The 24,808-nt window shown below is 36.8% G+C and overlaps 4 protein-coding genes across 9 annotated transcripts; 3 read left to right on the forward strand and 1 right to left on the reverse strand.

The window, feature by feature from the left end:
- Positions 1-2,255: 2,255 nt before the first annotated feature.
- LOC112197738 (transcription termination factor MTEF18, mitochondrial) lies at positions 2,256-5,420 on the reverse strand. 2 transcript variants are annotated; one of them, XM_024338550.2, is made up of 2 exons: positions 3,985-5,420; positions 2,256-3,465 (listed from the first exon to the last, which is right to left on the reverse strand). In XM_024338550.2, exon 1 carries the CDS (start codon positions 5,223-5,225, stop codon positions 4,047-4,049), a length of 1,179 nt encoding a protein of 392 aa, XP_024194318.1. In that variant the 5' UTR covers positions 5,226-5,420; the 3' UTR covers positions 2,256-3,465; positions 3,985-4,046. The 2 variants fall into 2 exon arrangements, with proteins under 2 accessions (XP_024194318.1, XP_024194317.1); XM_024338549.2 differs by having other exon boundaries at positions 3,956-5,420.
- Positions 5,421-5,624: 204 nt separating this feature from the next.
- Positions 5,625-14,007, forward strand: LOC112197737 (stomatal closure-related actin-binding protein 3). 3 transcript variants are annotated; one of them, XM_040518247.1, is made up of 13 exons: positions 5,625-5,780; positions 6,377-6,680; positions 6,784-6,912; positions 8,302-8,394; positions 8,708-8,848; positions 9,892-9,960; positions 10,617-10,700; positions 11,426-11,606; positions 12,194-12,310; positions 12,465-12,517; positions 13,097-13,231; positions 13,423-13,572; positions 13,669-14,005. In XM_040518247.1, the coding sequence occupies exons 2-13, from the start codon at positions 6,396-6,398 to the stop codon at positions 13,699-13,701; spliced, it is 1,470 nt and encodes a 489-aa protein (XP_040374181.1). In that variant the 5' UTR covers positions 5,625-5,780; positions 6,377-6,395; the 3' UTR covers positions 13,702-14,005. The 3 variants fall into 3 exon arrangements, with proteins under 3 accessions (XP_040374181.1, XP_024194314.1, XP_024194316.1); XM_024338546.2 differs by having other exon boundaries at positions 5,626-5,780; positions 12,459-12,517; XM_024338548.2 differs by lacking the exon at positions 5,625-5,780 and having other exon boundaries at positions 6,358-6,680; positions 12,459-12,517; positions 13,669-14,007.
- Positions 14,008-15,081: 1,074 nt separating this feature from the next.
- On the forward strand, positions 15,082-17,807 carry LOC112195982. Its single transcript, XM_024336242.2, has 5 exons — positions 15,082-15,379; positions 15,492-15,614; positions 16,584-16,694; positions 17,113-17,179; positions 17,274-17,807. Exons 1-5 carry the CDS (start codon positions 15,242-15,244, stop codon positions 17,561-17,563), a joined length of 729 nt encoding a protein of 242 aa, XP_024192010.1. The 5' UTR covers positions 15,082-15,241; the 3' UTR covers positions 17,564-17,807.
- Positions 17,808-18,608: 801 nt separating this feature from the next.
- On the forward strand, positions 18,609-22,763 carry LOC112196365 (E3 ubiquitin-protein ligase PRT1). Of its 3 annotated transcripts, none has more exons than XM_024336686.2 (7): positions 18,609-18,770; positions 19,246-19,274; positions 19,378-19,557; positions 20,085-20,471; positions 20,558-20,740; positions 21,575-21,690; positions 22,212-22,763. In XM_024336686.2, exons 1-7 carry the CDS (start codon positions 18,685-18,687, stop codon positions 22,488-22,490), a joined length of 1,260 nt encoding a protein of 419 aa, XP_024192454.1. In that variant the 5' UTR covers positions 18,609-18,684; the 3' UTR covers positions 22,491-22,763. The 3 variants fall into 3 exon arrangements, with proteins under 3 accessions (XP_024192454.1, XP_024192452.1, XP_024192453.1); XM_024336684.2 differs by lacking the exon at positions 18,609-18,770 and adding an exon at positions 18,794-18,974; XM_024336685.2 differs by lacking the exon at positions 18,609-18,770 and adding an exon at positions 19,013-19,086.
- Positions 22,764-24,808: the final 2,045 nt, after the last annotated feature.

A 24,808-nucleotide genomic window follows, 5' to 3' on the forward strand; every position in this document is an offset into this window, starting at 1 on the left:
GCTACCAGTTTTCCTAAAATTTCTCAAACTTGTAGCAACCTTGTTACAAAACAATCGATTTGAAAAATGTACATACCTCCACTATTATGGAGGAGTTGCTATGTCACCAAGCATGTGCAACACCCTCTTTGGAGGGCCCACAATCCATAGTGGGACCCAACCGCGACATGCATCCTGTAGTCCGATGTCCAAGCTACGCCACGGTAGTTGGAAGCGGCCAATACCTCGCCGGGAAGTCACTTTCCCGGCCTTGCCAAGTTGCCTCCATAATGAGCCTTTATGCACTAGAATAGTGGGTTTTGCATCCCATATTGAAGAAAATGTACAGGCAAGGGGTTCCCTTACCTATAAAAGGGACCCCTCCTCCCACTTAAACTCTATCCCATTACATCTCTTGTAATCCCCAAGGCCCAAATACACTAGTAAAGTTTTCAAATGAACATAGTATCCCGCTAAGGTGGGAGATGAACAACTAGACTTTGTGTGTGTGTGTGTGTGTCTCTCTCTCTCTAAACGTTAACTAGAGTCATCGGTTCTAACGTTAACAAAAAACTTTCACACCTTTGTCAGCCCTTCAACTTTAGCATGTTAAATTAGACATTAAAGCATGCTTTGAAACATAATCTTTAGTATGTTAAATTAGACACCTGCAACAATATTCTCTCTGGCAATTTTTTTTTTTTTGTGAGATCCAAGCAGCAACATTCTCTTAATGGATATTTTACCTATTATTGTTGGCTAGAGCTCTGTGGGTGTTTGGATCTTCTTCCTTTGTTCTTTCAAATCCATATTTCAGAAATATTCTTTATGGATCCTTGAGTGTGTCTCTGATTACTCATTAGTCATCAGTAATTTATATCTTGGACAATTTTAAGTTGAGAACTATAGGACTATTTATGTAATATGCATCAAGGTAAAGCCTTGCACACCGGTAACGTTCTCTCCATTATGCTGGAAATTTTGCCATCTCAAAATCAGAAATAGCAAGCATCGATAAGAATATGTTCACTCAGTCAGTGTATTGCAGTGAAATACTTTCTTTTTTTGTGTTGTAATCAATTTGTTATATACTGCAAAGTTCAAATCCTGGTCTCTACCTCCTGTTGAGGGAAGTTAGGAACATTGCTATATTTTCAACCACTTTTAAATCCAGGATGTATGTTATGTATCATTGCTTTTCTAGTTGCTATTCTAGAAATAGTAGCAATGCTTTAGTCATGTTTTGTTGAGCTTGAAAATTGGTTTCTGTGCTGAGCATTTTTTTTCCCCTTCTTCTGCAAGATAGAGGTTAACTGAGAGTCAAGAGATCAGAAGAGATTAGATAGTACCAAGGACATGGCTTTCACCACCAGGACCCGGTTGTTGGTAGCGATTTTGTTGCTCCAGTTTATATGGATGTGCACTGCAGATGTCACATTTCCGAAGCAGAAACGCATTATTGTCACTAATAATTTGGGCAGGAGCTCGAGCCTTACAATGACGTGCAAATCCAACCAAGAAGGTGATCTTGGCCTCCATACATTGCCCCCTCACACCTCGTATGAGTACAATTTCCGATTCTCCACTGAAATATACTGCAACTGGAAGTGGCCAAATGTATTCCACCGATTCAATATCTTCATACAGTCGAGAGAGAAACCAGAATGCACAGATACCAGATGCACCATTTCATGGAGTACATTACCTAGTGGCCCATGCCAGTTTAACCCCAAGACGAAGAAGTATGATTACTGTTTCAAATGGAGTTGATTAGGATCTTAATAGTGTTGCTTATCATGAGAGTTCGTCTTCTTCTTCTTCTTCTTCTTCTTCTTCTTCATTATTATATTATTATTATTATCATCATCATCATCATCATCATCATCATCATCATCATCTAAGTTTGAAGCAATTTAGGGTTAATGGATTGTAATTTGTAAGTGAGAAGACTCAATTTCTACGTGGATTGTCACTTTCCTATTTAATATTCAGATATAAAAAATTTAGTGTATTATTGTGGAATGTTCATACTGTCACGTCATGTTCATAATCAGATTGCAATGAATTAGACATAACTTTAGAGAATAACAGTATAGAAATGACACAATGATAGGACTAGGACTTAAAAGCTCTTGGTTCGATGCGACAATTCTCTAGTGGTTACTCACGGTGGGGATTGAATCCAGTGGGCAGTTGATCGGTAGACCCTAGATTTCGTCACACTTTGTTATTTGATGCAAACCCAGATAGCATGTGAAATAGACCGAAGAGCCGTATATGCTTATAAAGTCAGAATAAGATAGTACATTCAGTCACACTTCAGTGTATTTGTTATGATAGTTTATACAATAAGATGGCCTTCTCAAAACCAAGTTTCTGCAGTTCATGACAGAATTAAATCTTACTGCGAATCAATTATCCTGTGAACAACTCTATATCTTCGGCCCATTGCAAAACCAAGTAGAAGTGTAGAACTTTAGACGGACATCATTTCTCCACCACCAGACAGAAATACAGAAATGCCATGCTTTGGACTGTAGATCTTTACATTTCTCTGCTTTTAAAAAGCAACTATTTTAAATACCAGGATCATTATGTAAAGACGATAAAGCTTCGTAGTCTTCAAGTAGAATCAGTCTTGTTACACGATATCTTTTAATCAAACAAACTATAGCTCCAGGTTCCACAAACTTCTCCATATTGGAAAACATCACAACAAAAGAGAAAGAAAAAAAAAAACGAAAGAAAACCACATGAACAAAGCCCTCACCAGGGAGCAGAACTTCAGATAACAAGGTATGAAGGGAAGGGAGGCGGGTTATGAACCCAGTCCAGGGAGAACTCCAACACTGAAGCCAATGACACAACACAATCGGCTGCAGCATTCACTTCCCTACTTTGTCATCTATTTGAAGCCTCAAATTGATGTTTGCTGAATAAACAGTTCTGTTTTAGCTTTCACTATAAACCCAATAGCACAAAAAAATATCCTTTCCGCCACCAAGGCTTTCGGCGACTGATTCATCATAGGTAAAAAACAAATTGTGTGCACAGACCAATCACTTCAGGACGATATTTCTGATAATGTAAGATCTTTATGATTAGGTGCTCGCTTAAAGCATGTAAAGTTTGTTCCTCACTCTAGCACGTATATCCCAGGATAATCAACTAAGCAAGACTGGTGCTACTTAAAGAGAAACATGACGCTAACAATGGTTCTCAATTTGTTGATTTGAACTTAAAAATAGAAACATGATATGTTATAGAAGGTAGTATATCAGAAACATTTGTTATCGCGTGTGTTCTAACTTGAGACCAATATATGACCCGACTCTTTTGACTTCTATTCAATATGGCAAAGCCATCAGACCCTTAGCCATAACTGGCCGAGGTGACACTCACTGTAATCAATGAACTGGTGACCGTGCAAAGGCTGATATTGAATCTTCATACACTTCTGCCAGCCATGTTCCAGCACTCCAATGACTGCAAGAGTATAATTGAAAAGAGAAAACTGCATTAGCATCCTACATACATACAGCATAATTTTATTGATTTAGAAAAGAAAAAAGGGACTTATGTTCTCTTCACAAATTATTTTGGAAGAGCATGCTTGAGACTGCTGCAGTAAATTCTTTTCTCCTTTCAAAACAAATGAAGTTACTTCCGGCAACATTTGAATAGCCTGTTGTATACATAAATGTTGGTCTAGACCCAATTCCTTTTTTACGGCATTCCTAGTTCTCATTTGGATTTTATTAAGATCTTCTGACACATTAGTTGATGAAGATGTAATCAATTTTATCCTAGTTTTCCTTAAGGAAGAAACCTAGATAGCACAGAAATGTAGAATCATGCTAGGTACAAGGAAAAGAGAATGTAAATTCGAAAAGCATTTAAAACTTTGGTGGACTGTAAAGGTAAATTGTTAGAAATTAGAAACTCTCATTTGATAACATTAACTGAACAGCACAACCTTATACTACGGTTCAAAGTAGCTGCTACCATTGAGTATTTGAGTTAGTGCAGCATCAAACACCAATCAGAACTCGAAGCTACCCAAAAGATCATACATCCTGCAAATCAAGTTCCCCTTCATACACACTCAACAGGTTAGGCACTTGGCTGAGATATCTGGTCACAAACCTCTCCAAGAATTGCTTCTCTGCGGGCAGCACCGCATAAGCCAGACTCACATTTTCATCTACCAATCCTTTCTTCATCAAAACTTTGACAACCGAACACCTCGGGATGATCCTATTCTCCAAACTGAAACACAAAATTACAGGATATGTGGGAATCATTGATGCAGACCATCCCATCTTATTCACCAGAAAATCCATTGTCTGCATAATCTTCTTCTCAGACAAAATCATACACTGAGGGCTCTTCCTAAAAGCAGAGATAACATCATCATCAGACCAACCCCAACTCCTCTTGTAAATCTCGCGATTTCGATTCCATATGGCCCTACTGCTCTTCCCACACAATGCTCTCAGTGCAACAACAAAAGTTGACTTCTTCAAATCAAATCCCATCCCCCTGACCTCATTCACAAGCTGAACAAGCTCATCATGATTGTGCATCAACACTTGGGTGTCATGAGCAAGCAACAGAGAAATGCATGCTCTGGGCATACCCAACTCTCTCAAAGCCTCAATATTTGGCATCACATTCCTGGAATGATTCTCCAAGAACATCCAAGACCTGCGCTTCAGAACCGCCACAACATTCTCCTTGGAAATCATATTCCTGAGGAAATTATAGGAGGGCACAATTTGATTCTCCAAGCTTCTTGACAAAAGATGTGGATTAAAACTTAGAACTCTGGCAAGGTCCACCCTTGAGAGCCCAACAGAGCTGAAAAACTCAATCTTGGGTGAAAGGGTTTTCTCAGGATCAGCTAAAAGGACTCTTGGGTGTGACTTGACCACCTTTGAGATCTGGGTTTCAGAGAGGCCATGGCTGCTCAAAAGAGCCAAAACAGAGTCCGCTCCTTCTTGGGATTGCAACTCTACCTTACTAGCTGCCAACTTTGCATCTTCTGGGGACAACCCACATGAGTTTATGAGGTAAGTGACAGTGAAATTGGCTTGCTTTGAGATTTCTGAGCTGACGGGTCTGTGAAGCAATTGACTTTGAACAGAAAAATTGGAGGGTTTTAGATTTCCAAGACCCAGACTTTTGGTCCTGGAAGAAATCAATCTACAGATAATTGGGTACCCTAATCTGAGCGCCGCCACCATTTTGGATGATCAAGCTTCAATTTTGACAGCTAATTCTAAAACCCTAGTCTCTCTCCCTATCTGGGTTTTAGTAAAGATGCCACCTTTACCCTATTTTTCGGTCCAATCAGAAAACTACGTTATCTGAGATTATTCTGAGACAAACATACGGTACTATTCCCACGCGCTAAGATGTCACGCGCCACTGTGGAGTTTGGGTACCAACCTGGCAGTTGGGGTGGGTCCGGAGTCAGTGGATGGGGCCGGCGCGTGAGCCTAGCAGAGCGGGGACAGTGTTTCAATTTGCGACCCCTTTTTTACAGAGAGTTACAATGATGATGAAGGTAAAAAGAACAAAAGGGACCATTTTGAAGCCTTTTTCTTTTTGCTTTTGGAAAAGCAGTACCCAACCCACTTCCTTAGATTCTTCTTCTGCTTCTTCCTCTTGTTGTTTCTGGGCTGTCTTATACTTTCTTGTGTCTACCTCCCACATATGTTTGAGAACAACAAGAAACAAAGGAGGATCTCTTAAGCTTCTACCAGCATTTGTTTTGGTCACACTTTCTGTTATGATCTGTAAGTACAATTACACAATTTACAGCTGCATTTATGTTTTTTTTTTTTTTTTTTTTTTTTTTTTGAGGGGGGGTACTCAGCTGGGTTTTAGTTCATGCATTGAATCCTGAAAGTATTTGATTTAGGCTTTACTGGATGAAGTTGCATGTGTTCTAAATTTGGAGTTCTGGGTTGCTCTTATTTTCATTTGTGAGCTTCATATTGCATAGTGATTAGCATAATGTTTCTACTTTAATGTACCTTTTCGGAAATTTTTGTGCTACTTGATGAAGAATATCTTGGTGGAGAAACTTTGAAATGTAGTTTACAATGATGGTTTGGTTTGGAACTAGTCAACTAGGGATAGATGATTGTTGTGGCTTAGACTATCTGATCTAGATGGATGACTGAATCTCATTTTTCTATTTCTTTTTTCTTCTTTGTTTTTTTTTTTTTTTGATTGAGCTTCCATGACATGGTAGAGTCTGGGAATAAGTGGGATGTCGAACATGTATGCATCTGCTGTTTTGTTCATTAATTGCTGTTGATGGTTCTTGTTAAGAAGATCTGATATTTGTTAATATTGCTGAGGTCTAAGTTTGTTTTGGCTTTGACAGAGGACTATAATCTGAAGCAATGACGAAGATAAGTCCTGAATTCGAAGAGAATCTCACAGCAGAGGGAGTTCTTTCAGTTTCAGCTGATGTCAGCTTCATTTCTAATGGTTTCCCAAAGTACAGACTAGGACCTGATAATCAGATTCTGGATGAGCCGAAGGGGGGTAGCGATGGTCCAACCTTAAAAGAGGTAGTTGAAGAAGAAATGACCCAACTGTCAGAGCAGCATAAACGTCTTTCAGTTCGTGACCTTGCCAGTAAATTTGACAAGAACTTGGCTGCTGCTGCTAAATTGTCTGAAGAGGTTTCCTACATTTTCATCAGTTTTCATTCTAGATGTACTAAAGCTCATACAAATAGTAAAATGATGACAAGTTGCACTCTTCCATTTTGAAAAAAAAAAACAGGCAAAAATTAGAGAAGTGGCTTCTTTGGAGGGACATGTTCTTTTGAAGAAGCTGAGAGATGCATTGGAATATTTGAGAGGGCTTTTAGCAGGGAGAAACAAGGAGGATGTGGAGGAAGCTATTTCTATGGTTAGTTTTCCATGAACTTTGGTTTTAGTTGCCTTGCTTATATTAACAGTCTGCCCCTAGAATGTGGGATATGTAGAATTTCACCCACTTCAACTATGAAAATGCTTTACAATTAAAGGAAGTAGCCTTGTAACAGATTTGCTTGTATTTGTTATGTTTCTTCAAAACCCAATATGAGCAAATTATATTGGTGACAGTCTGGTGGTTCGGAGATCTTTTGCTTGTTTCAATTTTATTGAGATAGATTATATTAATTAGTATTGTGGTCCTCTCTTAAGTCCGAACACTTCGATAGACCTTTCAATATTACAATCCCCAGAGCCTAGATCTCATCTCATTTGTGCTTTGCGCTTCTGATGTCCTTTTTACTTTCATCATAATTATGTTTCTGAAGAAAAATGATTTCTACATGGGTACCACCTTTGACTACAGCATTTTGTTAGATGATATGATATGCTGTCTTTGGTTTGTTTCCTCATGTTCTGAAACTACATAAAAGTTCATATGAGAACTAAGTGATGAATGATGCTGCAATTTGTTGACTAAAATACACCTGATCTGGACCTGGATGTGCATTGTAAATTTGTCATTCCGAGGTTCTAAAGTAATTCATTATTTGAATCTTGGAACATAGAGAAAGCCAAATGGCAGCAATTAGGATCCGAAGTGGGTTGAACAAGTGTATACTTCAGCCTTATGGTATATTATTGTAACAGAGTCCAGATATATCCTAGGAAATTGTAGACCATTTATGATGCGGCTTTCTTAGGGCTTGTTTAACATCAAAAGTAAAGTTGTGCAATCCCACAGACAACACAGGATCTAAATAATACAGCCTTTTGCTACATTCTTGAGTGAGATGGTATAGTTCTTGTTGGTTCAAGACAAAGTTATAACCCCAATTGCTTAATCAACAGCAATTCCTTCCTCTCAATTTTGGCCCTCTCTCTCTGTCAAGGAAACTGCTAGGGGAACAAAATATAATTACGTGAAAGCTTACAAGCTAATCTGGGAGTGCAATTTTACAGTATGAATTATTGTATACCAAATTGCTAGGTCAATAACAAAAATACCTTTCCATCCAACACAGAAAACCTTTTATCTTCTGTCATGTTGTATTCCCATCCATCCCCTGCTTTCTTTCGTGACCGTGCTACTTCTTTTCACTTGTTTAGTGTATGTAGTGTGGAACAGCTTCTTTTTCTTTTTTCTTTACAAGGGCATTACTTGACCTATTAATATATGATAACTCTATGTAGCAATATAAAAAAAATAAAAAAAGTTGATTATGTAGACTGCTTATACTTTTGGTTTCTTTCCCTTTGTTATTGTGTTTCTTTTGTTGTGAATAGGAAGGTTAAATATACCCAACTGTCTTCTTTCATGCAGGTGGAGGCTTTAGCTGTTAAGTTGACTCAAAAGGAAGGAGAATTGATTCAGGACAAGTTTGAAGTGAAAAAGCTAGCCAGCTTTCTCAAACAGGTCCTTTATGCCTTTTGGAATTTGCATATGTATTTTCTAGAAAATGATTTCTGTAAGGATTTATAGTAACTCTAAAGAATACAAAGGTCATAGAAACTCTTGCATCTTAAAATTCTACAATCAAGCATTCAGATGTGAATGTGTTTCAATTGTGAAAACATGCATGCAACTGAACAACCAGCTTCAGTTACCCTCTTCCTTCAGCTTCAGTTTTCTCCCAGATGCACCTAAATTGTACCAGCTCACCCATTAAATTATTATATTTCAAGAAAAATGAAATTGGTTCTAATTTTGTTTGCATTTTTATATATAGACTTCTGAAGATGCTAAAAAGCTGGTTAGCCAAGAGAAATCTTTTGCCTGTGCTGAAATCGAAAGTGCAAGGGGAATAGTCAAGAGAATTGGAGAGGCTCTTGAAGAACGAAACAGAACTACAGAAGATCCTAAAAAACAGGTTTGTATGAATTCCATATGGTTCTATTTTATCCAACAGGACTTGTTACCTCTTTCAATGATGGGCCAGCTTTTTATGGATAGCAGGCTTAGTTAGGAAAAAAAAAAGTTTCTTAAGCATTCAATCTGATTTATCAATCAGTATCTGGTTAAGTACAAGTTATTTCTAGGCCATTATTAGAAATCCATGGGCACATCTCATCCTTGAACCCTAACTAAGAAGCACAGACTGCCAATGTGTTTGTACACTGCACATCTTAAGGGCACCCATTTAATGTGGTACTGTGCTAAAACTCATCTTTAGAGTTAGACACATTCCTGATCAGCAGGATCCGAGCTTGACAAACAGTAACCCTTGTCCCTTTTCAAGATGTGCTTGTTTAGGATGTATGTTTTAGCTCTGGTGTTTTCTGTGCTCAAATCATGAGATTTAAAATCAAAAACTAAGCCTTAATGGGAATTTTTACCTCTTAAAGGCCTTCCATCTGGAAGGGAAAAAGGTTGTCCTATGACTTAAACAATGGTTAGGCAGACAAGATCCTGCTCCTAAAGGAATGCGCACGCACAAGAAGTTTCAACGGTGGATGTTCTCAGCCCCTCCACCCTTCAAGGGTTTTCCCTCAGAAAATCAGCCAATTCAGAAACCATTCTCCTACAAATTGAGCAAACAAACTTAAGCTGCTCAATGGATTTGAAATAAAGATGATTACTGATTAACATGGTATTAGGTTAGGTGCCTGGTTATCGACGAGATATTCTAACCTAATACTTATTTAGAAAAATTAAATGATAATTACTTATTTGTCTTCAAATTGGAAGATTGGTTTTCTCGATTTTTATGGCAGTATGTCTTCATGCCTTGCCAGGAAATTACAAAACCAAACTTTTTTTCGTTTGCCCTTCATATATTTTTCTCACCATGTTTTACATCTTTTCATAGTGATGGAATCTGGAAGTCACATCAGAGAAAATTGTGATCAAAAGAACCTTTAAATTCTACATCAAAGGAACTGATGATTTCTTATTTTGTATTTGGAAATGCAGGATGTGGAGGAACTAGTTGAGGTGGTCCAGGAAGCTAGGAGAATTAAATTGATGCATCAGCCAAGCAAGGTGTTGTGCTATTTTCTGAATTTCGAATTCTTATTTTAATATCTGGTTTATGCTTGTATTTCTTGATGCTACTTGTTTGAGTTGATACATGACTTTGTAAATTGTAATTGAAAGCATTACATGTGGGTCTATGAAAGGAGCGTAATCTTTAAGATTAAACTGTTTAATACAGCATATGCCTCACTTACATATTCAAAGATTTCAGTTTACAAACTTTCATTTTTTTAGTGTTGTAGCAGCTTTAGTATTGATGAACCATTAGATCAACACTTGAAGCATATGTAGCCTCATTCCTGCTTTTATAAAGGATGTATTTTCTTATCCCTTAATTGTCAAATATAGTTCAGATATCTGGAAGAATATGTAATTTTTAATGTCCAAAATATTTTTCTTTTCAGTCATCTTTCTAGTAGTACTACACTACTAATTAGTTTATGATTGAAAAACTATTCATCATTATGCGTTGCAATTTTTCTATAACTTATAAACCAGAATGCTGTTTTTTTTTTTTTTTTTTTTCACTTCAACATGGTAGACCTGCCTCTTTCTTATCATTGCAACACCTACTGATCATTGATTTAATTCTAGTCATACTAGCCATCATGTTTAATTGTATATTTGGATTACATAATTAATCTTGATGCAATTAACTTTAGGTGATGGACATGGAACATGAGCTTCGTGCATTACGAACACAGATTCGAGAGAAATGCATAGTTTCAGTGAAGCTTCAGAAAGAGGTTTGTACAATTTTAGAGATTCTTATCTTCTTCAGATATATACTCAGATATACCGTATTCTTTCTGGTCTGCATGACTTGCTTCTCTACTTCTATTTTCCAGATAAATCCCCAAGTAATTCTGAATTAGTGAAACTTGAATTTTAGAACCTTAAGTTTAGCAAATAACTTCATGGCAGAACCAAAGTGCTGTTGGAGCCTGCTGTAGAAAATGCCAAGCATTAAAGAACATTATTTAAGAGACCTAAAGAACCTGTAGGAGATATATTGAGGGTTGGATCTTTAATAGAATGTGGAGGAAAAAAGATCTCCAAAGTTGTCTTTTATTTCCAAGTAGTATTTGATATCAGTATCATTTTGGATATCCACATAGGCGTCACTGTCATAACAAGTACTACAGGTCCTTTATCTGCACCTAAGACTCTCTGTTCCCTGAATGTTCGAGCCATTTAGAATTTTATTCCTGAGAATTTTTTAGTGCTAAATGTTCAATTTCTGTCTGCTAAATACTATCCAGGAAAGCTGTATAAAGTCAATATTATGCATTCATTGACTCAGATATTGTCTGAGATCTCTGCACACTTTCATTTGTTTCCTATAATTGTTTGTAATTATTCCCTAATACAGCATTTCCTTTTCATTTAGTCAATATCTCTATTGTTTATGCAACTTCCAGAAATGCAGAAGTTATGATTTTGCCCTACCTTATTTCCCTATTCTTCCCAGCTGGCAATGAGCAAGAGGGCAGAGGAGAACAAATCTCGCGGATACACTATAGTTGGTTCTGAAACTCTAGGTTCGTATCTACAAATCCAAACTTGCTCAGAAAATGCTCCACAGCTTTCAAACTGTTCAATCCAGTGGTATCGTGTTTCACCAGATGGCAGCTGGAATGAAGCTATTTCAGGTATTCATGCGACCAATGTATCAAATTTGAGCTCTTACAAAAGAATTTCAAGCTGGAAGTTTTTGTTTGGTCAAGTCCAATGATACAACTCTTTGGCTTTCATAGTGAAATTTCAATCTAACATGGTATCTATAGTTTAGAGAGTCATAGGTTTGTAATCTAACATGGCAAAATTGAAATCTATCAGCACTTGTAGTCCTGAGTCATAGGTTTGAAATGTCTCATTCCGATACCCCCATTTATCAATTAAAAATGCCAGACATAATGTGTCTATCCCCTTGATGAGGCTGCATGTGCAGCATGTGAGGGTCAGGTTGTTCTCCCTCACTGTCGTTCTTAAACCTTTTTCTCCAACTGCTCTATGACTACTTCAGTAATGAAATTTTAACTCCTAAAGTTTACAGTCCTATCTGCTTGCCTGTTGTAAGTTTACTTGTTCTTGGAGAATAATTGTAAGTTTTAACTGTTGTTGGTTCACATGTACAGGGTTTCTTCACAATAATATGAAAATAATCAATAATATCTGAATCATGCTATAGTTTTTTATACGATGTCCAACTTATATGGCTGAATTTCTATCTCATCAGGTGCCAATAAATTAACTTATGCTCCAGAGCCCTTTGATGTTGGAAGAACCTTGGGTGCAGACATTATTTCCAATGGTCAAAAAGTGACAGTTACAACTGCTGGTCCAATTGATCCTGGTTGGTTTTTTCTGTTTTATCTCAATTGTTATTGATGTGCAATTTACTTTTCTCATTGTAATCTGAGTTGATCTGTTGACTTGCACAACCTTATAGATTATCCATAGTATTAGAGAAGATGAAACAAAAATCTAATTACTTTTAACAGCTGCAGGACTTGAAAGCTACATAGACACACTTTTGCGAAAATCTAACACGGAATTTCATGTAAGATCCTACTTCTTTCTTCTATTTCATTGTTAACTATTTGATGATTCTTATTCTGCTGGAATAAGTAACTTCATGCATACCAAATGAAGTGAAACAAAGGTTTCTTAGTTCTATTGGTCACAGTGACGACTCCAAACGTCTTTTACACTCCAAACAATCTTATTAGTATTCATTATTATAATCCAGCAAGAAATTTAACTTGAATCTTCAGGGCAATAAGAAAGTGAAGTGTTGGGTATGTTTTGGTCAATGATTAAAGACGATATCCATCTGCTCCTAATTCAAACTGATTAGCATTAATCTTTGCTATCACATGCTTAAGGTTTTTATTCAAATCTTGAGTGACGTGTCATTTGTGTTGGAGCCTCAACTAATAATGACTATTGTACAATGAGTTGTAGTAGAAGATTATAAGTACTAGCCTTTGGTTGTATGGTTTAAGGTTGAATGATTTATACATTTCTTGTTATTTTTACCATCATGTGCGTAACCCCAAAAATGAAAAGATACATGGGTTATCCTAGCGCGACACTTCTTTCAGTCCTTATGTAGCTTTATATGTGATGATTTTTGTAGGTTGTTATTTCACAAATGAATGGGCGTGATCATCCATCACGTTCTGTTCATGTATTTCATGTGGGGAAGATGAGGATGAAGCTTTGTAGAGGATGGATTACAAAGTCTAGAGAAAATTATTCCTCGTTGATGCAGGTAAGGGTCTCTATGTTTTAATAAAGGATAGATTATTTGAAAACTACCACATCTATTTCGTTCCCAATAAAAACTAAAACGTATAGATGACTGTGAAGCATGATGCAGTTACTCTTTCTTTGCATAATTAGTTGCTATGCATTAGTTTCACAGCGGAAGGGCTGTTTACACCTACTCTTTCCTATGTATAGCTATGTGGCGCTAGAGGTGATGTTGCTAATGTGGCCAAGGGAGTGTTTTGGCAACCAAGGAAGGGTCTTTCATTTGTATTGACCTTTGAAACAGAGCGAGATAGAAATGCAGCAATACTTCTTGCCAGGAAATATGCTCTTGATTGCAATGTGAGTTTTTTCTGCCACTTAATATCAACTTTCCCTTGCCCTAGTGAAGTTGAATCTCTTAGTAAGAAGTTTGATGTAGAAATATTCAAATGACAGGTCATGATTGCTGGACCAGATGATAGAGTATAGAGCCGACTGAGTTTTGCAAATGTGTGTACAATCAGGTCTCACAGCTTGAGTGTGTATTTGTGTGTGTGTGACTGCATGTGTGTATTTGTTTGTCATGAATCATGATGAGAGTTAAAATGTATGTTATAGTAATTAATTGGGTGCCTACTAATCTGGGTTGCATCATTTAGGCAGTGTTTTTGTTTGCCTAATTAGCATCGGGTTGTAACAAGTCTCTCTCTCTATTCTTTTGTTTTGTTGGTAAGAGGTTGTAACGAGTTTCCAATTCATTATTAATTGGTTCTTTGTGGCTGATTTGCTTATATATCCTTTCATTGCACTGAATGTGTTACCTATAGATATGTTTCTCAGTACACATTGAACTCCAAATTTATTTTTTTATATTTTTTTATTCTCACCCCACCTACTCGTAGATTTGAAGTCATAACCTCCACGGTATTAGTTAGACCAGCTAGCGAAGAGGTCATGGCTCATCGGCAAAAAGAGCAAAAGATTCCGCTGCAAATTGAACTGAACAATGAATGGTGGTTTCCTCTACGGCTCTACATAGAGTAATAAAAGAAGTAAAACTTAACTGAACAATGGGTGCTTGGTTACCTAAACCCTAAACGACAAGGGAGTCATTGCTCAAGTAATCAAGGAAGAAGCTTGTGATGATAGCTTTTAGTTACAGAGTGCTCTCTTTTTATAAGACTTATCAACCAAACAACAAACTCATTGAAGACCCTACTGACCAAACGGCAACCTCAACGATCTACTAACGACCTCATTGATCGACCCATCGGTGACCTCATTGACCGAACAATGATCTCAATGACTAATCGACAACCTCAACGACTAATCCACATGCGACCATACACATTTTAGAATCTTGAAAATGTGAAATTCAATTTCTCATTTTCGTTTTGCAATACAGTTTTTTTTTTTTTTTTTTTATCAAAAGAGGTCAGCCTATTCATTAGATTCAAAAAGCAATACAAAAACAAAACACCTCTATGGAGTCGTTCATTAGAGCATCCTAATATCATATCCTAAAAAAGCATAGGAACCCAGCATACCCTCAGTACATCCACCTTTTAAGAAATTCACGCACCATTATTCTAACAAAAACCTAAAAACCTCAAAGCAGACAAAAAATAGTTTCAACTGAGACACTGATTTTTGCAATACAGTTTTCAAAACATCATTCCATTAAAACTTTATCAGACTAAAAGAAAAAAAGTAAAAAACCCCTTTTTCAAGTAAGCCTCTACTCCTCTGGTGTGTAAAACGAACCGTTTCAAGGATTGCGGGTCAACTTTGTAATTGGACGAAAAGTTGATGGTCCACTTTGTAAGTTTACTAAAATTGAGAGTTCAGTTTGTAATTTAACAAAAATCGTAGTCGAGCATTCAGTATTCACTAAACCCAGCCTTGTGGCTCGAATATTCAGATCAAAGGGCGCCTTGCAATTCTCTCTTCCTCCGCCGCCAGCGGCGAACCACCACCGCGACCTCCTCTTCTAATTCGCTTCAGGCTATTGTGCAGCTCATTCTAAGCCATGGTCGGTTGGCAAAGGAATTGTATACAATCCCTAACTCGACATTTTGGGAAAGCAACACTGGTCGAGGCCACTTCAACTCCTCAGACCCAACAATCACTCTTGCGGCGCCCTTTTTATCACTACTCTCAACACTTGGTAAAACTCTTCCTTCCTTCCTTCCTTTCTTGTCATTCTTGCTGTTGTTGTTGTTGTTGTTTCAATTCTCACTCCCCCACTTAGTTTGTCTTGTCTTTTGCTCCCACCGCAGGGAATCTCCAGTTCAAGGAACTTACTTTCGGATTCCTCGTCTAATGTCCCATCTCCCAATACCTTAAACCCACCGCCTCCGTCTTTGAAACAAGTTCAATATGTCTTAAAGGGCGTAACTCAGGTACACTCACTAACCCTTGATTGATTGACATTTGTTTTTGGGTTAAGACTTCAACTTGCTTTTGTTTACAATGCCTGTAACTATCCGTAGCTCTCTATCAGAGTCAGTGTCTCACAAAGTTTGTTTCTTTTTTGGGAAAAGATAGGCACTTCGAATAGGACTGCACTCGTAGGAAATTTTTATGCACAAGTAACTATATATGTTTCAGAATAAGTTTATCTCCCACTTCTAGTTTTGGGACATAGTTGTATTTCCTTTGAATGCATCGTCCTTTTTGGACTCTAGACCATTGTGCCCAAGATCACAGCAATTATTGCTTTAGTAATCGTCATAGCATTCATTGAATGCAATGTGACACCAGAATACGTGCACTATGTAAACGCCTAGCAATGGATTAGCCAAGCACAGCATATGGTGTTTGAATGAAAGTCATCTTCTCAAGGCTCGTCTATTCATGTATTTGGAGAATGGAGAGAGTGGGAATGCAAATGCAGCATGTCCAAGCAATATTAGTGAGACTATCTTACTATAGATGCTCATTGCTGCCCCAAAATTCAGCTTAGTTATTCTCCTCATCATTGTGAAGAGTATGCGAATAATTCCCACATAAAGAAATATGAATGTTCCCGGACATCATTGAAAATACTTGCCTTGAAACGTAAAAGTGTCTTGAGCACAGTTGAGTTGACTGATTTAGTTACTTTAGGATGCTTCATTAGGAGAGAGGGCTTGGAACCAACTACTTTCATATATTCTTATTACTATTCTGTGGGTGTAGTGTAATCTTTGCTGCAAGGGGACCAATGCCTTTTTGTAGATTCTATGCCTTTAGGTTGACTGCTAATAAAACTCGATAATTATATCTTAGTTGTTTGATCTTCAAACATAAAAGATCTTTCATCGCCTAAATGGCTTCTCAATAACTTCTATGTATGGTGTTATTCTCAACTTTCCCCCCTTTTTTCTCAGGACCCTAACAAGATCGACCTGGTTGGCAAACTGGTTCGTGGTATGCGTGTTGAAGATGTGTTGTCACAATTGTCAGTGACAGACAAGCAAGCTGCAAAAACCATGTATCAGGTGAGTCGGCCATTTTGCACTTTGTTTGGTTAAAAAGCTTGTTAAATGAAATAAATTCCTGGTATACGTTACTTGTGTTATATAAAAGCATTTGTATTGAAGGCAAGGAGTGAGTGGAATTAATTGATTTTTATATTATTAAATTGTTATGTGCTATATGAACAGGAATGCAGTATCCTGTGATCAACTATTTCGTCTTTTAAGAACATTACTTTCCTCTATTACATTGTATGAATGATTCAGCATTTTGAACATTGGAATGACTTTAAGTACATGATTCACTAGTGCTTTGATTACTCTCAAGTCTCAACTCTAACCAACAGATGAAAAAATGTCTAATGCTTGAATGTGTGTGTTTCAGACCCTCCCTTTATATTTTATAACAGGATGACTTTATTCAAGGAACTACTCTTTGCAGGCTATTTACTCAGCTCGAGCAGATGCAACTTATAAACATGGGTTGGATCCAGACCGTCTACTTGTTGGTGAATAATGCATTTGAAATAAAGTTTCATTTGTCTATTTATATGTTGTTAAAAGTTCTGCCCTCCTTATTATGGATTCTCTCCTAATTAACAGCTGGGGCATCTATTGGAAAGGGATTCGTGGGATTCAGCAAGAAGAGACTGGCCTACCATGGTAAAGGCAATGGAATTAAAGTGAGACCAAAACACCAACTGGCGGTGGTTTTAAGGGAGATTGCCCCTGAAGAGGAGGCGGAGATAGCCAGACAAAGAGCCGACAATTTTCTTTATCTCAGTAAGCGCCTCAGGCTCACCAAGGAGGAAAATAAGAATATTCCTCTCCAGCTTATTCGGAAAAACAAAGGCAAATTTAGTGATGGTGAACCAAGTGGTATGGCTTCATGAGCAAGCTACTTCCTTCCTGTGCCTTAGCATTCTAAAAGAAAGTTTTGAGATGCATTAGAGAGCTCCTCCTTGGTCTTTAGAATTCAATAAAATTGTCTTGTACAACTGCTAAAGACCAAGCTTCTTTGTTGTTTCAGTTTCTTGTAGTGGCTGTGTGGGATTTAGGTTCTTTACTGTGGAATGTCATCAAATCGTTTGCATCACTTTTCTTCATTGAGAGATAATTTTGAAATCTTTATCCATATGTCCTTGGCAATTCATTGAAGCCGGGCATGGTTCTTGCTCTGATGTGACAACAGATTGATTCCAGCAAAAGGAAAGGCTCAGTAGTTTATGTTAGGGGCACTTGTTGCCATGATTCTTAATGATTCAATATGGAAAATTTCCACACCCAACTGTGGACGAAGACATGACAACATGCACAGAGAACCCGATGTTGATGTTCGGAATTCTTTTCATATACTCAGGGAACACAGGCTTCCCTACATTAGGGTTATTCCAATCTTCTTGATGTTTGCCTTCTGTAGGATGAGATGTTTTGTTTTGTTCCTTTTATTCTTCTATTAAATTTACCTCAAGGAACACAAGCTTCCCTACATTGGAAATCTTGTTGATGTTTGCCTTTTGTTTTTTTTATTGAAAAGGATGTTTGCCTTTTGTAGGGATGAGATGTTTTGTTTTGTTCCTTTTCTTCTTCTATTAAATTTTATTTTTTAAAACAAAAAAATCTTGACAAAATCTGTACAATATTGTAGAGAAAAGAGATTCGGGAGACAATACATGTTTTTTATTGATAATAGGAGCCTCATTACATGTACAGTCGTCTTACTTAACAAGGAATCCTTATTTTTTTTTAATAATCATATATTTTTCTATATATGATTATACATAAGTACGAGATTGCATATGTAAATCTAGGGTAAATAACCATGTTTTGGAGATTTCCTCCAACATACAATTTATTTTTCACAAAGAAAAAAAAAAAAGGAGTTAAGGAGTGAACCGCCATGTGGGTGTCGAAGATAATGAATGATGATGCTGATATATAACAGGAATCAGCTTTTCCTGTCAGTCTGAAAACCTATTCTTTGCCAAAAAAAAGTCTTGAAAACCTATTCGACATGGAAAACAAGGAAACCTTAATAAGACAAGAACAAGACCTTGAACCTGAGGATTTCCCTGAAGAGTTCCAGTGCTGTGTTTGCCTGTCAGTACTTTCTTTCGCCATCTTTCTGTCTTTTCAATCCCTGAAATCTTATCCACATATACCTCTTTTTTTATTCCATTCTTTGGTGTCTAAAATTACAATTCTTTTGAGATTGAAATCATTCATTTTCTTTAATGGTGGCTGCGCTTGGCTTGTTGTTGTCTTAAAGATTCAATCTTGTTCTATGATTTAGCACTTCGTAAGGTGATTATGAGAAAATTTCAATGACTTGATCTCTGTGTTTGAAATAGTTCTTATTCAAATTTAGCTAAATAGGAGGAAAAGTTTGAAGACTAATTTCTATCAGAACAAATGGGTATGTGTACTAATCAGATGGCTAACATTCACCATGACTCAACATGAGTGCTCATTGCAAGTCTCATGATATGGTGTTAAACTTCATATTCTGTTATCTTGTTTACCTTCTATCTTCTTTGGTAATAACATGTCTAAAGACTATTCATTTACTTTGCAGGGATCTTCTTTACAAGCCAGTTGTATTAGGTAAGAAATTACAAGATAAAGACATTATCAAACTTTATCGACTTGGCCATTAGCTTTAATGAATGCTTAGGTATCCCTGTTGAAGCCGTTGTGTTGTTTGCAGGATGTGGCCACATTTCATGTTTCTGGTGCGTCTTCAATTCCATGAGTGCTTGTCATGAATCCAATTGTCCAGTTTGTCGATTCCCATATAATCATTTCCCTAGTATCTGTAATTTGCTGCATTTCATACTCCAAAAGTTGTATCCAACAGCATATCAGAGAAGGGAAAAGCAAGTGGGAGGTGTGTTTCGAAACTTTCTTTAAGCTGCTTGAACATTTACTGGGTTTACCACTCTTTATTAGTTCTCTGCTCTCTAGATAACACATATAACAGATATATGAATTTTCTATATATGTAATATAATATATGTGTGTGTTTGCATATATATATATATGCTTTGAGTCTTTGAGATGGTGAAAATATGTTTGTATGCATTACCTCTGTGTCTTAGAGAGCATTTAAATAATACATGCTTTGCAAATGAAAAGTAACGTTTTTCTTACGACATCAAACTTCCATGTATGCTTCTTTTGACTCTTTGTAGACTATGGTATGCATATGTATGCATTAAGATATTCTTTCTTGGGAAATTGATGTGATCTGTCTCCAGAGATGTAGTATCCAATGAAACACAATGCCTGTAGATATGTAGGAATGCAAGAATCGTAGTTGGTTAGATGACCTTCAGTTAACTTGAGACTCATGGCGTATGACATGATGTTGCCTCATTGAATAATTCCATGTATTCTCTTCCTTGGCTGTTCCAGAAGAAGAGAAGGAAGCTGGCTTCTTTTCACCTGAAGTTCAAAATCCGCTAGCCGGACCACAGCCTACTGAGTCAAATATTCCTGGAAATGTTGCACATTCTCCCCCTTGTCCAAAGTCAAAGAACTCTGAAAGTTGTTCTTCTGGGGTAGGAGAATCTCCTTCACTTGTAAATTCACCAGAAATGTTAGACCATGAAGCCAATAGTTCAAGCGTTTCAATATCTTCAAAGAATGTTGAACAAACTGAAAATGCAGCCATCCAAGAGCATTGTTTGCATGGTAATGATCTTGAAAATGGAACTCACAAGGAGATTTCTGTTTCTGATCTACTATGTGCTGCATGCAAGAACCTGCTCTATCAACCTGTTGTTCTCAATTGTGGCCATGGTAATCTATATCACTTATAACTGGTATGTTGACCTAAAAGTCAAGGTATATACCAGTATATACTAATTTAAATTATTTCTTTGCAGTATATTGTAAATCTTGTATAAGCATCCCAGAAGATGGAATTTCTAGGTGTCAGGTTTGTCAAAGCATGCATCCAAATGGATTTCCAAGTGTGTGCTTAGTTTTAGAGCATTTCTTGGAGGAGCAGTACCCTGAAGCTTATGCACAGAGACAAGCATCTTCACTAAAACAAGCTGACAGTCAGTGTAAGAATCTTAAAAACTTCATTACTTTGGTGCATTTATTTGATTTTTTCTTATACAACATTTGTATTGTTAGGGTTGATGGATTATATCTCAGTAATTAAGATTGCTTTAGTAATTGTTTTTCTTCAAACTCGACTGGTAAGCTATGTATCTGTAAAAGCTCTTTTCAATTGTGAAAAACTTATAGCGCCAAGATGATCTTTGAGATTCAGAATTTTGATGAACAACATTCTTCTTTACTATGTTGTCCTCAACTCAAACTTTTGATTGTAAAATAGCACTTCAAAGTCTATATTAGCATCTTTATTACAAAAACATACTTTAGTCTTTGAGTTTTATGAAATACAGAAGACATACATTTTTAGAGACCAAAACTGAAAGAACGCAAGCCAACATTATAAAAGCTCACTGAGGTTTAAGGATTGGATAGAACATCTTATACAAGATGAAAGATTTGATTCTTTCTTTTCTAAACAAAGAAGAATGAGGTTATAGTTTTAGCAGGTATGCAAATATAGAAGACCACATGGCTAAACACAAAAAATGAGCTGACCCTTGATGGAGGGTGGACCTAAAAATACAGTTTCACACATTGGATTGCATGGTGGAGGGTGGATATTTGGATTTTTCAAAGTTGCAGACATCCACACTAGAATGGTCAAGCTCTTTGTGTTGTTCAACTATGCCGAAGATATAATCAATTGCACTGCACACATATTACTATAGTACAACATATGTTTTAAGTTTTTCATTTTCCTGCCTCTTTAATTTTATTTGTTCTATGCCTGGTAAATTTCTGGTGTTCTTATGAGATTAAATTGATTTGATATCCAGTGAATGTTCGTCAACGTGCGGGCCGATCATCATCAACACTTTCTGATGAGTACTTATCCTGCTGGTATGGTGTCGGGCCAAAAGTTCACTTTGGAATTGGTTGTGACTACTGTGGGGTAATGTCTTTTTATACTCCTCCCAACTTCTCATTTCTGAATCTTAGCACCTAGGGACCTGGCTTATTGGTCAGTCTTTCTCTGAATGAGTAATGCACCCAACTTAAAATCACACCACTCGCTAGAGGCCACACTCAAGGGTTTTTTCCTAGTAGCTAGTCACATAACCGCATTGGACAGAGGAACTGCATCTTGCCTGGGGGATTAGTTATATGTTTTATTCTTTCATGTTGCTCATTGTTTCCCCAACCAATCTAGGCGATTCCCTTACAAATTTTTTTTTTCAAAGAAAATTTCTCTTCTATGTGGTCAAAGTTATTTATATGATATATTCTGCAGAAAGAGGATTCATGACTTTACTGTTAGAAGACTTTCACTATTATTCCAGCACATGGTTTTGTAATTGAGGCGGTTACATTATAGATATAGTAGAGATACTAATCATTATAATAGGATAATCGTAGTCGCAAGATGTATTGCATTTTCTTCTGCGCTACCTAACTCTATTCTGTTCTTTGCAGATGTCTCCAATTATTGGAGAGAGGTACAGATGTAAAGATTGTGTGGAGCTAATGGGTTTTGACCTATGTGGAGCATGCTATAAAGCCCCTTTTAAGATGTCTGGTCGATTCAATCAGCAACATAAACCAGAACACAAGCTTGAGATTGTACAGCCAGAGATGATAGATATCGTTCCCTACCAGTCAGATGAAGATGGTGCGGAGGTTATTGAACACCTAGGAAATATCCCTCCTGTTCCCATTCCACAAGAACCAGAAAATGGCTCTAACAATCTGTAAAATGGTTCTGCTGCTTTTGTGATGTCAATTGATACTTCACGAGATCCAGATAATGATTTTAATGATTGTTTACCGGATTTGACTCAAGAATGAGAAGATACCGCGCTATAATCCTAAAATCTAACTATTGTCAGATCCATTTTTATTCAATGCAATAAGTCATGTGGTTTCATTGTTCTTTTTAGTATCATTATTCAATTTTCTTGCATGAGAAAAATGTCTATTGAACTTGAGATACGCTTTCGATAAGGATATGGCTACAGAGCTACCAGTTGCAAATTACTTGTGTTTCTTGATGGTCGAGAACAGTTCTGTTTCTTTTGTTGGTGTCAAATGCAGGGAACAGTTCTTTTTCTTTTCTTTTCTTTTCTTTTTTTCTGTTCATCTTTGTTGCTAAATAAATAGGTGGAACTTCTTCCCGTGAAGTTCATTTTCATAACAGTTGAGTTTTGATTAGATATCCTTGCCTAAAGTTTTTTTACAAGTTAACAAGTTTGCTGCCAAATTCGGCGGACAGTTGAACACTAATAGGAAAGATATTTGCTCTAGATCCCCTAGTGGTGAATGACAAGAAAAGTGCAATGCGTTTTGTTGCCAATGCCATAGGACTATACTATCGCTTCTTCATGAAGTCTATGCTATATGACTGTTGATTGTGCCTGTTTTCAAGAAGGCTGTGCTTTTGAAGCCATATGAGCCTTTTTTCCTCCCTGCTTTTTTCATGTATCAGAAGAGAAGGGGCTCTAAATCTGAAATCTTTGCAATATAACTACTTGCCCCGTTATGGATTATTTGTCAGTTCATCTTGATCAAGGCCTAAGGGCCGCTGTGCAAGCCCTCTTTCAAAAAAAAAAAAACAGGATGAATTATTTGAGTAACCCCAATCTAACATGGTTGTTGTACATTTGTACAATATATTTGTCTCTCCACCTCCGCTGTCACTCACATCCATCGGCAGTTGACTATTGGCATCACTCATCTCCGGTGAGGAACTATAGGGTGATATCTATTATGCACTGAAAAATTGTGTGAAATTGGTAGAGTGCCACATTGTGTGAGTGATTTCACATGGGGTTAAAGTATGTTGGTTTAGGTGAGAAGCCATCGATTAGCAATAGTTGCTTCAGTGAAATTTTACTGATTGTTCATTAACGAGAATTCAAATAAGTAATGGTCATGTTCGTGCTTGTTGAAATATTTTATATTTATCGATCTAAGAGTGTTTATTTTTCCAATACTAATTTGTTAAAAGGTGTCTTTAAAAGATACCTTTGCAATCCGATCTCAAAAACTACGATTTTTTTGTCGCCGATTGACCATGATTCTTTTTTTTTCCTTACCATAACGGGTCAGCGACCACAAGCAATTAATCCAATTCAAACTTCTTAGTTTTTCATGACTGGTTAGACGAAAATATATTTGATATTATAGCAAAAAATACACTTTTTTTTAACAAAAAAAAAAAGTGAATAAAGTAAATAACGAAGTTAAAGTTGAGTTACCAAAATGATATATTTAAAAATTAAGTTACTAAATTGTCGAACAGGTGAAACTTGAGTAATCATTTGAGATATTCTCCCTAAAAATGGACATAATAGAAAAAAGCCTCTCATCTACGACAGTCAGCAAGCTAAACCAAAACTAGAAATCCTAGTTTCTTCTTTTCATGTTCTTTCCGCTTACAACCATTGATTTCATCACAACTAACTTTGCCTAATCCTTGGCTTTAGTTAGGGATGGTGACCACAAAGGAATTGACAAGGATTGAAGGCATCCTGGTTCAAAAAACCTCTCAATCTTTTTCATTGGGCAAGCCTTTGACCTATAAGACGTTTGAAGTGGCTGATCTTCGCTTTCATTTTCAACAAACTGGGTGGTTGACAAACCATTTCGGATTCAAAAAGAAGCAAGGAGATCTATTTCTCATCTCTTTCAACGAAGCTCTTGTATGTTTGGAAGACTATGGTGGGATTGCTCCCCTAACTTACCATGCTTCTGATGGTTTGGCTCGCTCTAAATACAAGGCCAAGTCCAAGATTTAATTCTATTTATGCTTTTGTAGACCATTCAGCTAGAAGTTAGGTTTTTCTACATATTTATCATTGTTTGTAGGTTTACTTTGAAAATGAGCCCCCAAATTTTAATAAGCGGTGTTTATCAGATTTGGTTGTTATTTGGTCCACATATTTGAGTTTGAAGAACTTATGTACGTGTCATTCTAACTTTATAAATGAAAAGACATGTATGTTTCTCTATGAACAAAAAAATTAATAAATACCTAACCATTATCTTCCCTCACTTATTTTCCGAAACAATAC

This window comes from Rosa chinensis, chromosome 4 (genome assembly GCF_002994745.2).
Source record: "Rosa chinensis cultivar Old Blush chromosome 4, RchiOBHm-V2, whole genome shotgun sequence".
NCBI classification, from domain to species: domain Eukaryota; kingdom Viridiplantae; phylum Streptophyta; class Magnoliopsida; order Rosales; family Rosaceae; genus Rosa; species Rosa chinensis.

Coding starts and splice junctions, on each gene's coding strand:
- LOC112197738 (XM_024338550.2), bottom strand. CDS start 5,225: ATGGTGGCGGCGCTCAGATTAGGGTACCCAATTATCTGTAGATTGATT.
- LOC112197737 (XM_024338546.2), top strand. CDS start 6,396: ATGACGAAGATAAGTCCTGAATTCGAAGAGAATCTCACAGCAGAGGGA. Junction 9,961..10,616: donor TGATGCATCAGCCAAGCAAG/GTGTTGTGCTAT, acceptor AATTAACTTTAG/GTGATGGACATGGAACATGA. Junction 13,232..13,422: donor ATTATTCCTCGTTGATGCAG/GTAAGGGTCTCT, acceptor TCCTATGTATAG/CTATGTGGCGCTAGAGGTGA.
- LOC112195982 (XM_024336242.2), top strand. CDS start 15,242: ATGGTCGGTTGGCAAAGGAATTGTATACAATCCCTAACTCGACATTTT. Junction 15,380..15,491: donor ATCACTACTCTCAACACTTG/GTAAAACTCTTC, acceptor CTCCCACCGCAG/GGAATCTCCAGTTCAAGGAA. Junction 15,615..16,583: donor TCTTAAAGGGCGTAACTCAG/GTACACTCACTA, acceptor CTTTTTTCTCAG/GACCCTAACAAGATCGACCT.
- LOC112196365 (XM_024336686.2), top strand. CDS start 18,685: ATGGAAAACAAGGAAACCTTAATAAGACAAGAACAAGACCTTGAACCT. Junction 20,741..21,574: donor AAAACAAGCTGACAGTCAGT/GTAAGAATCTTA, acceptor TTTGATATCCAG/TGAATGTTCGTCAACGTGCG. Junction 21,691..22,211: donor TTGGTTGTGACTACTGTGGG/GTAATGTCTTTT, acceptor TGTTCTTTGCAG/ATGTCTCCAATTATTGGAGA.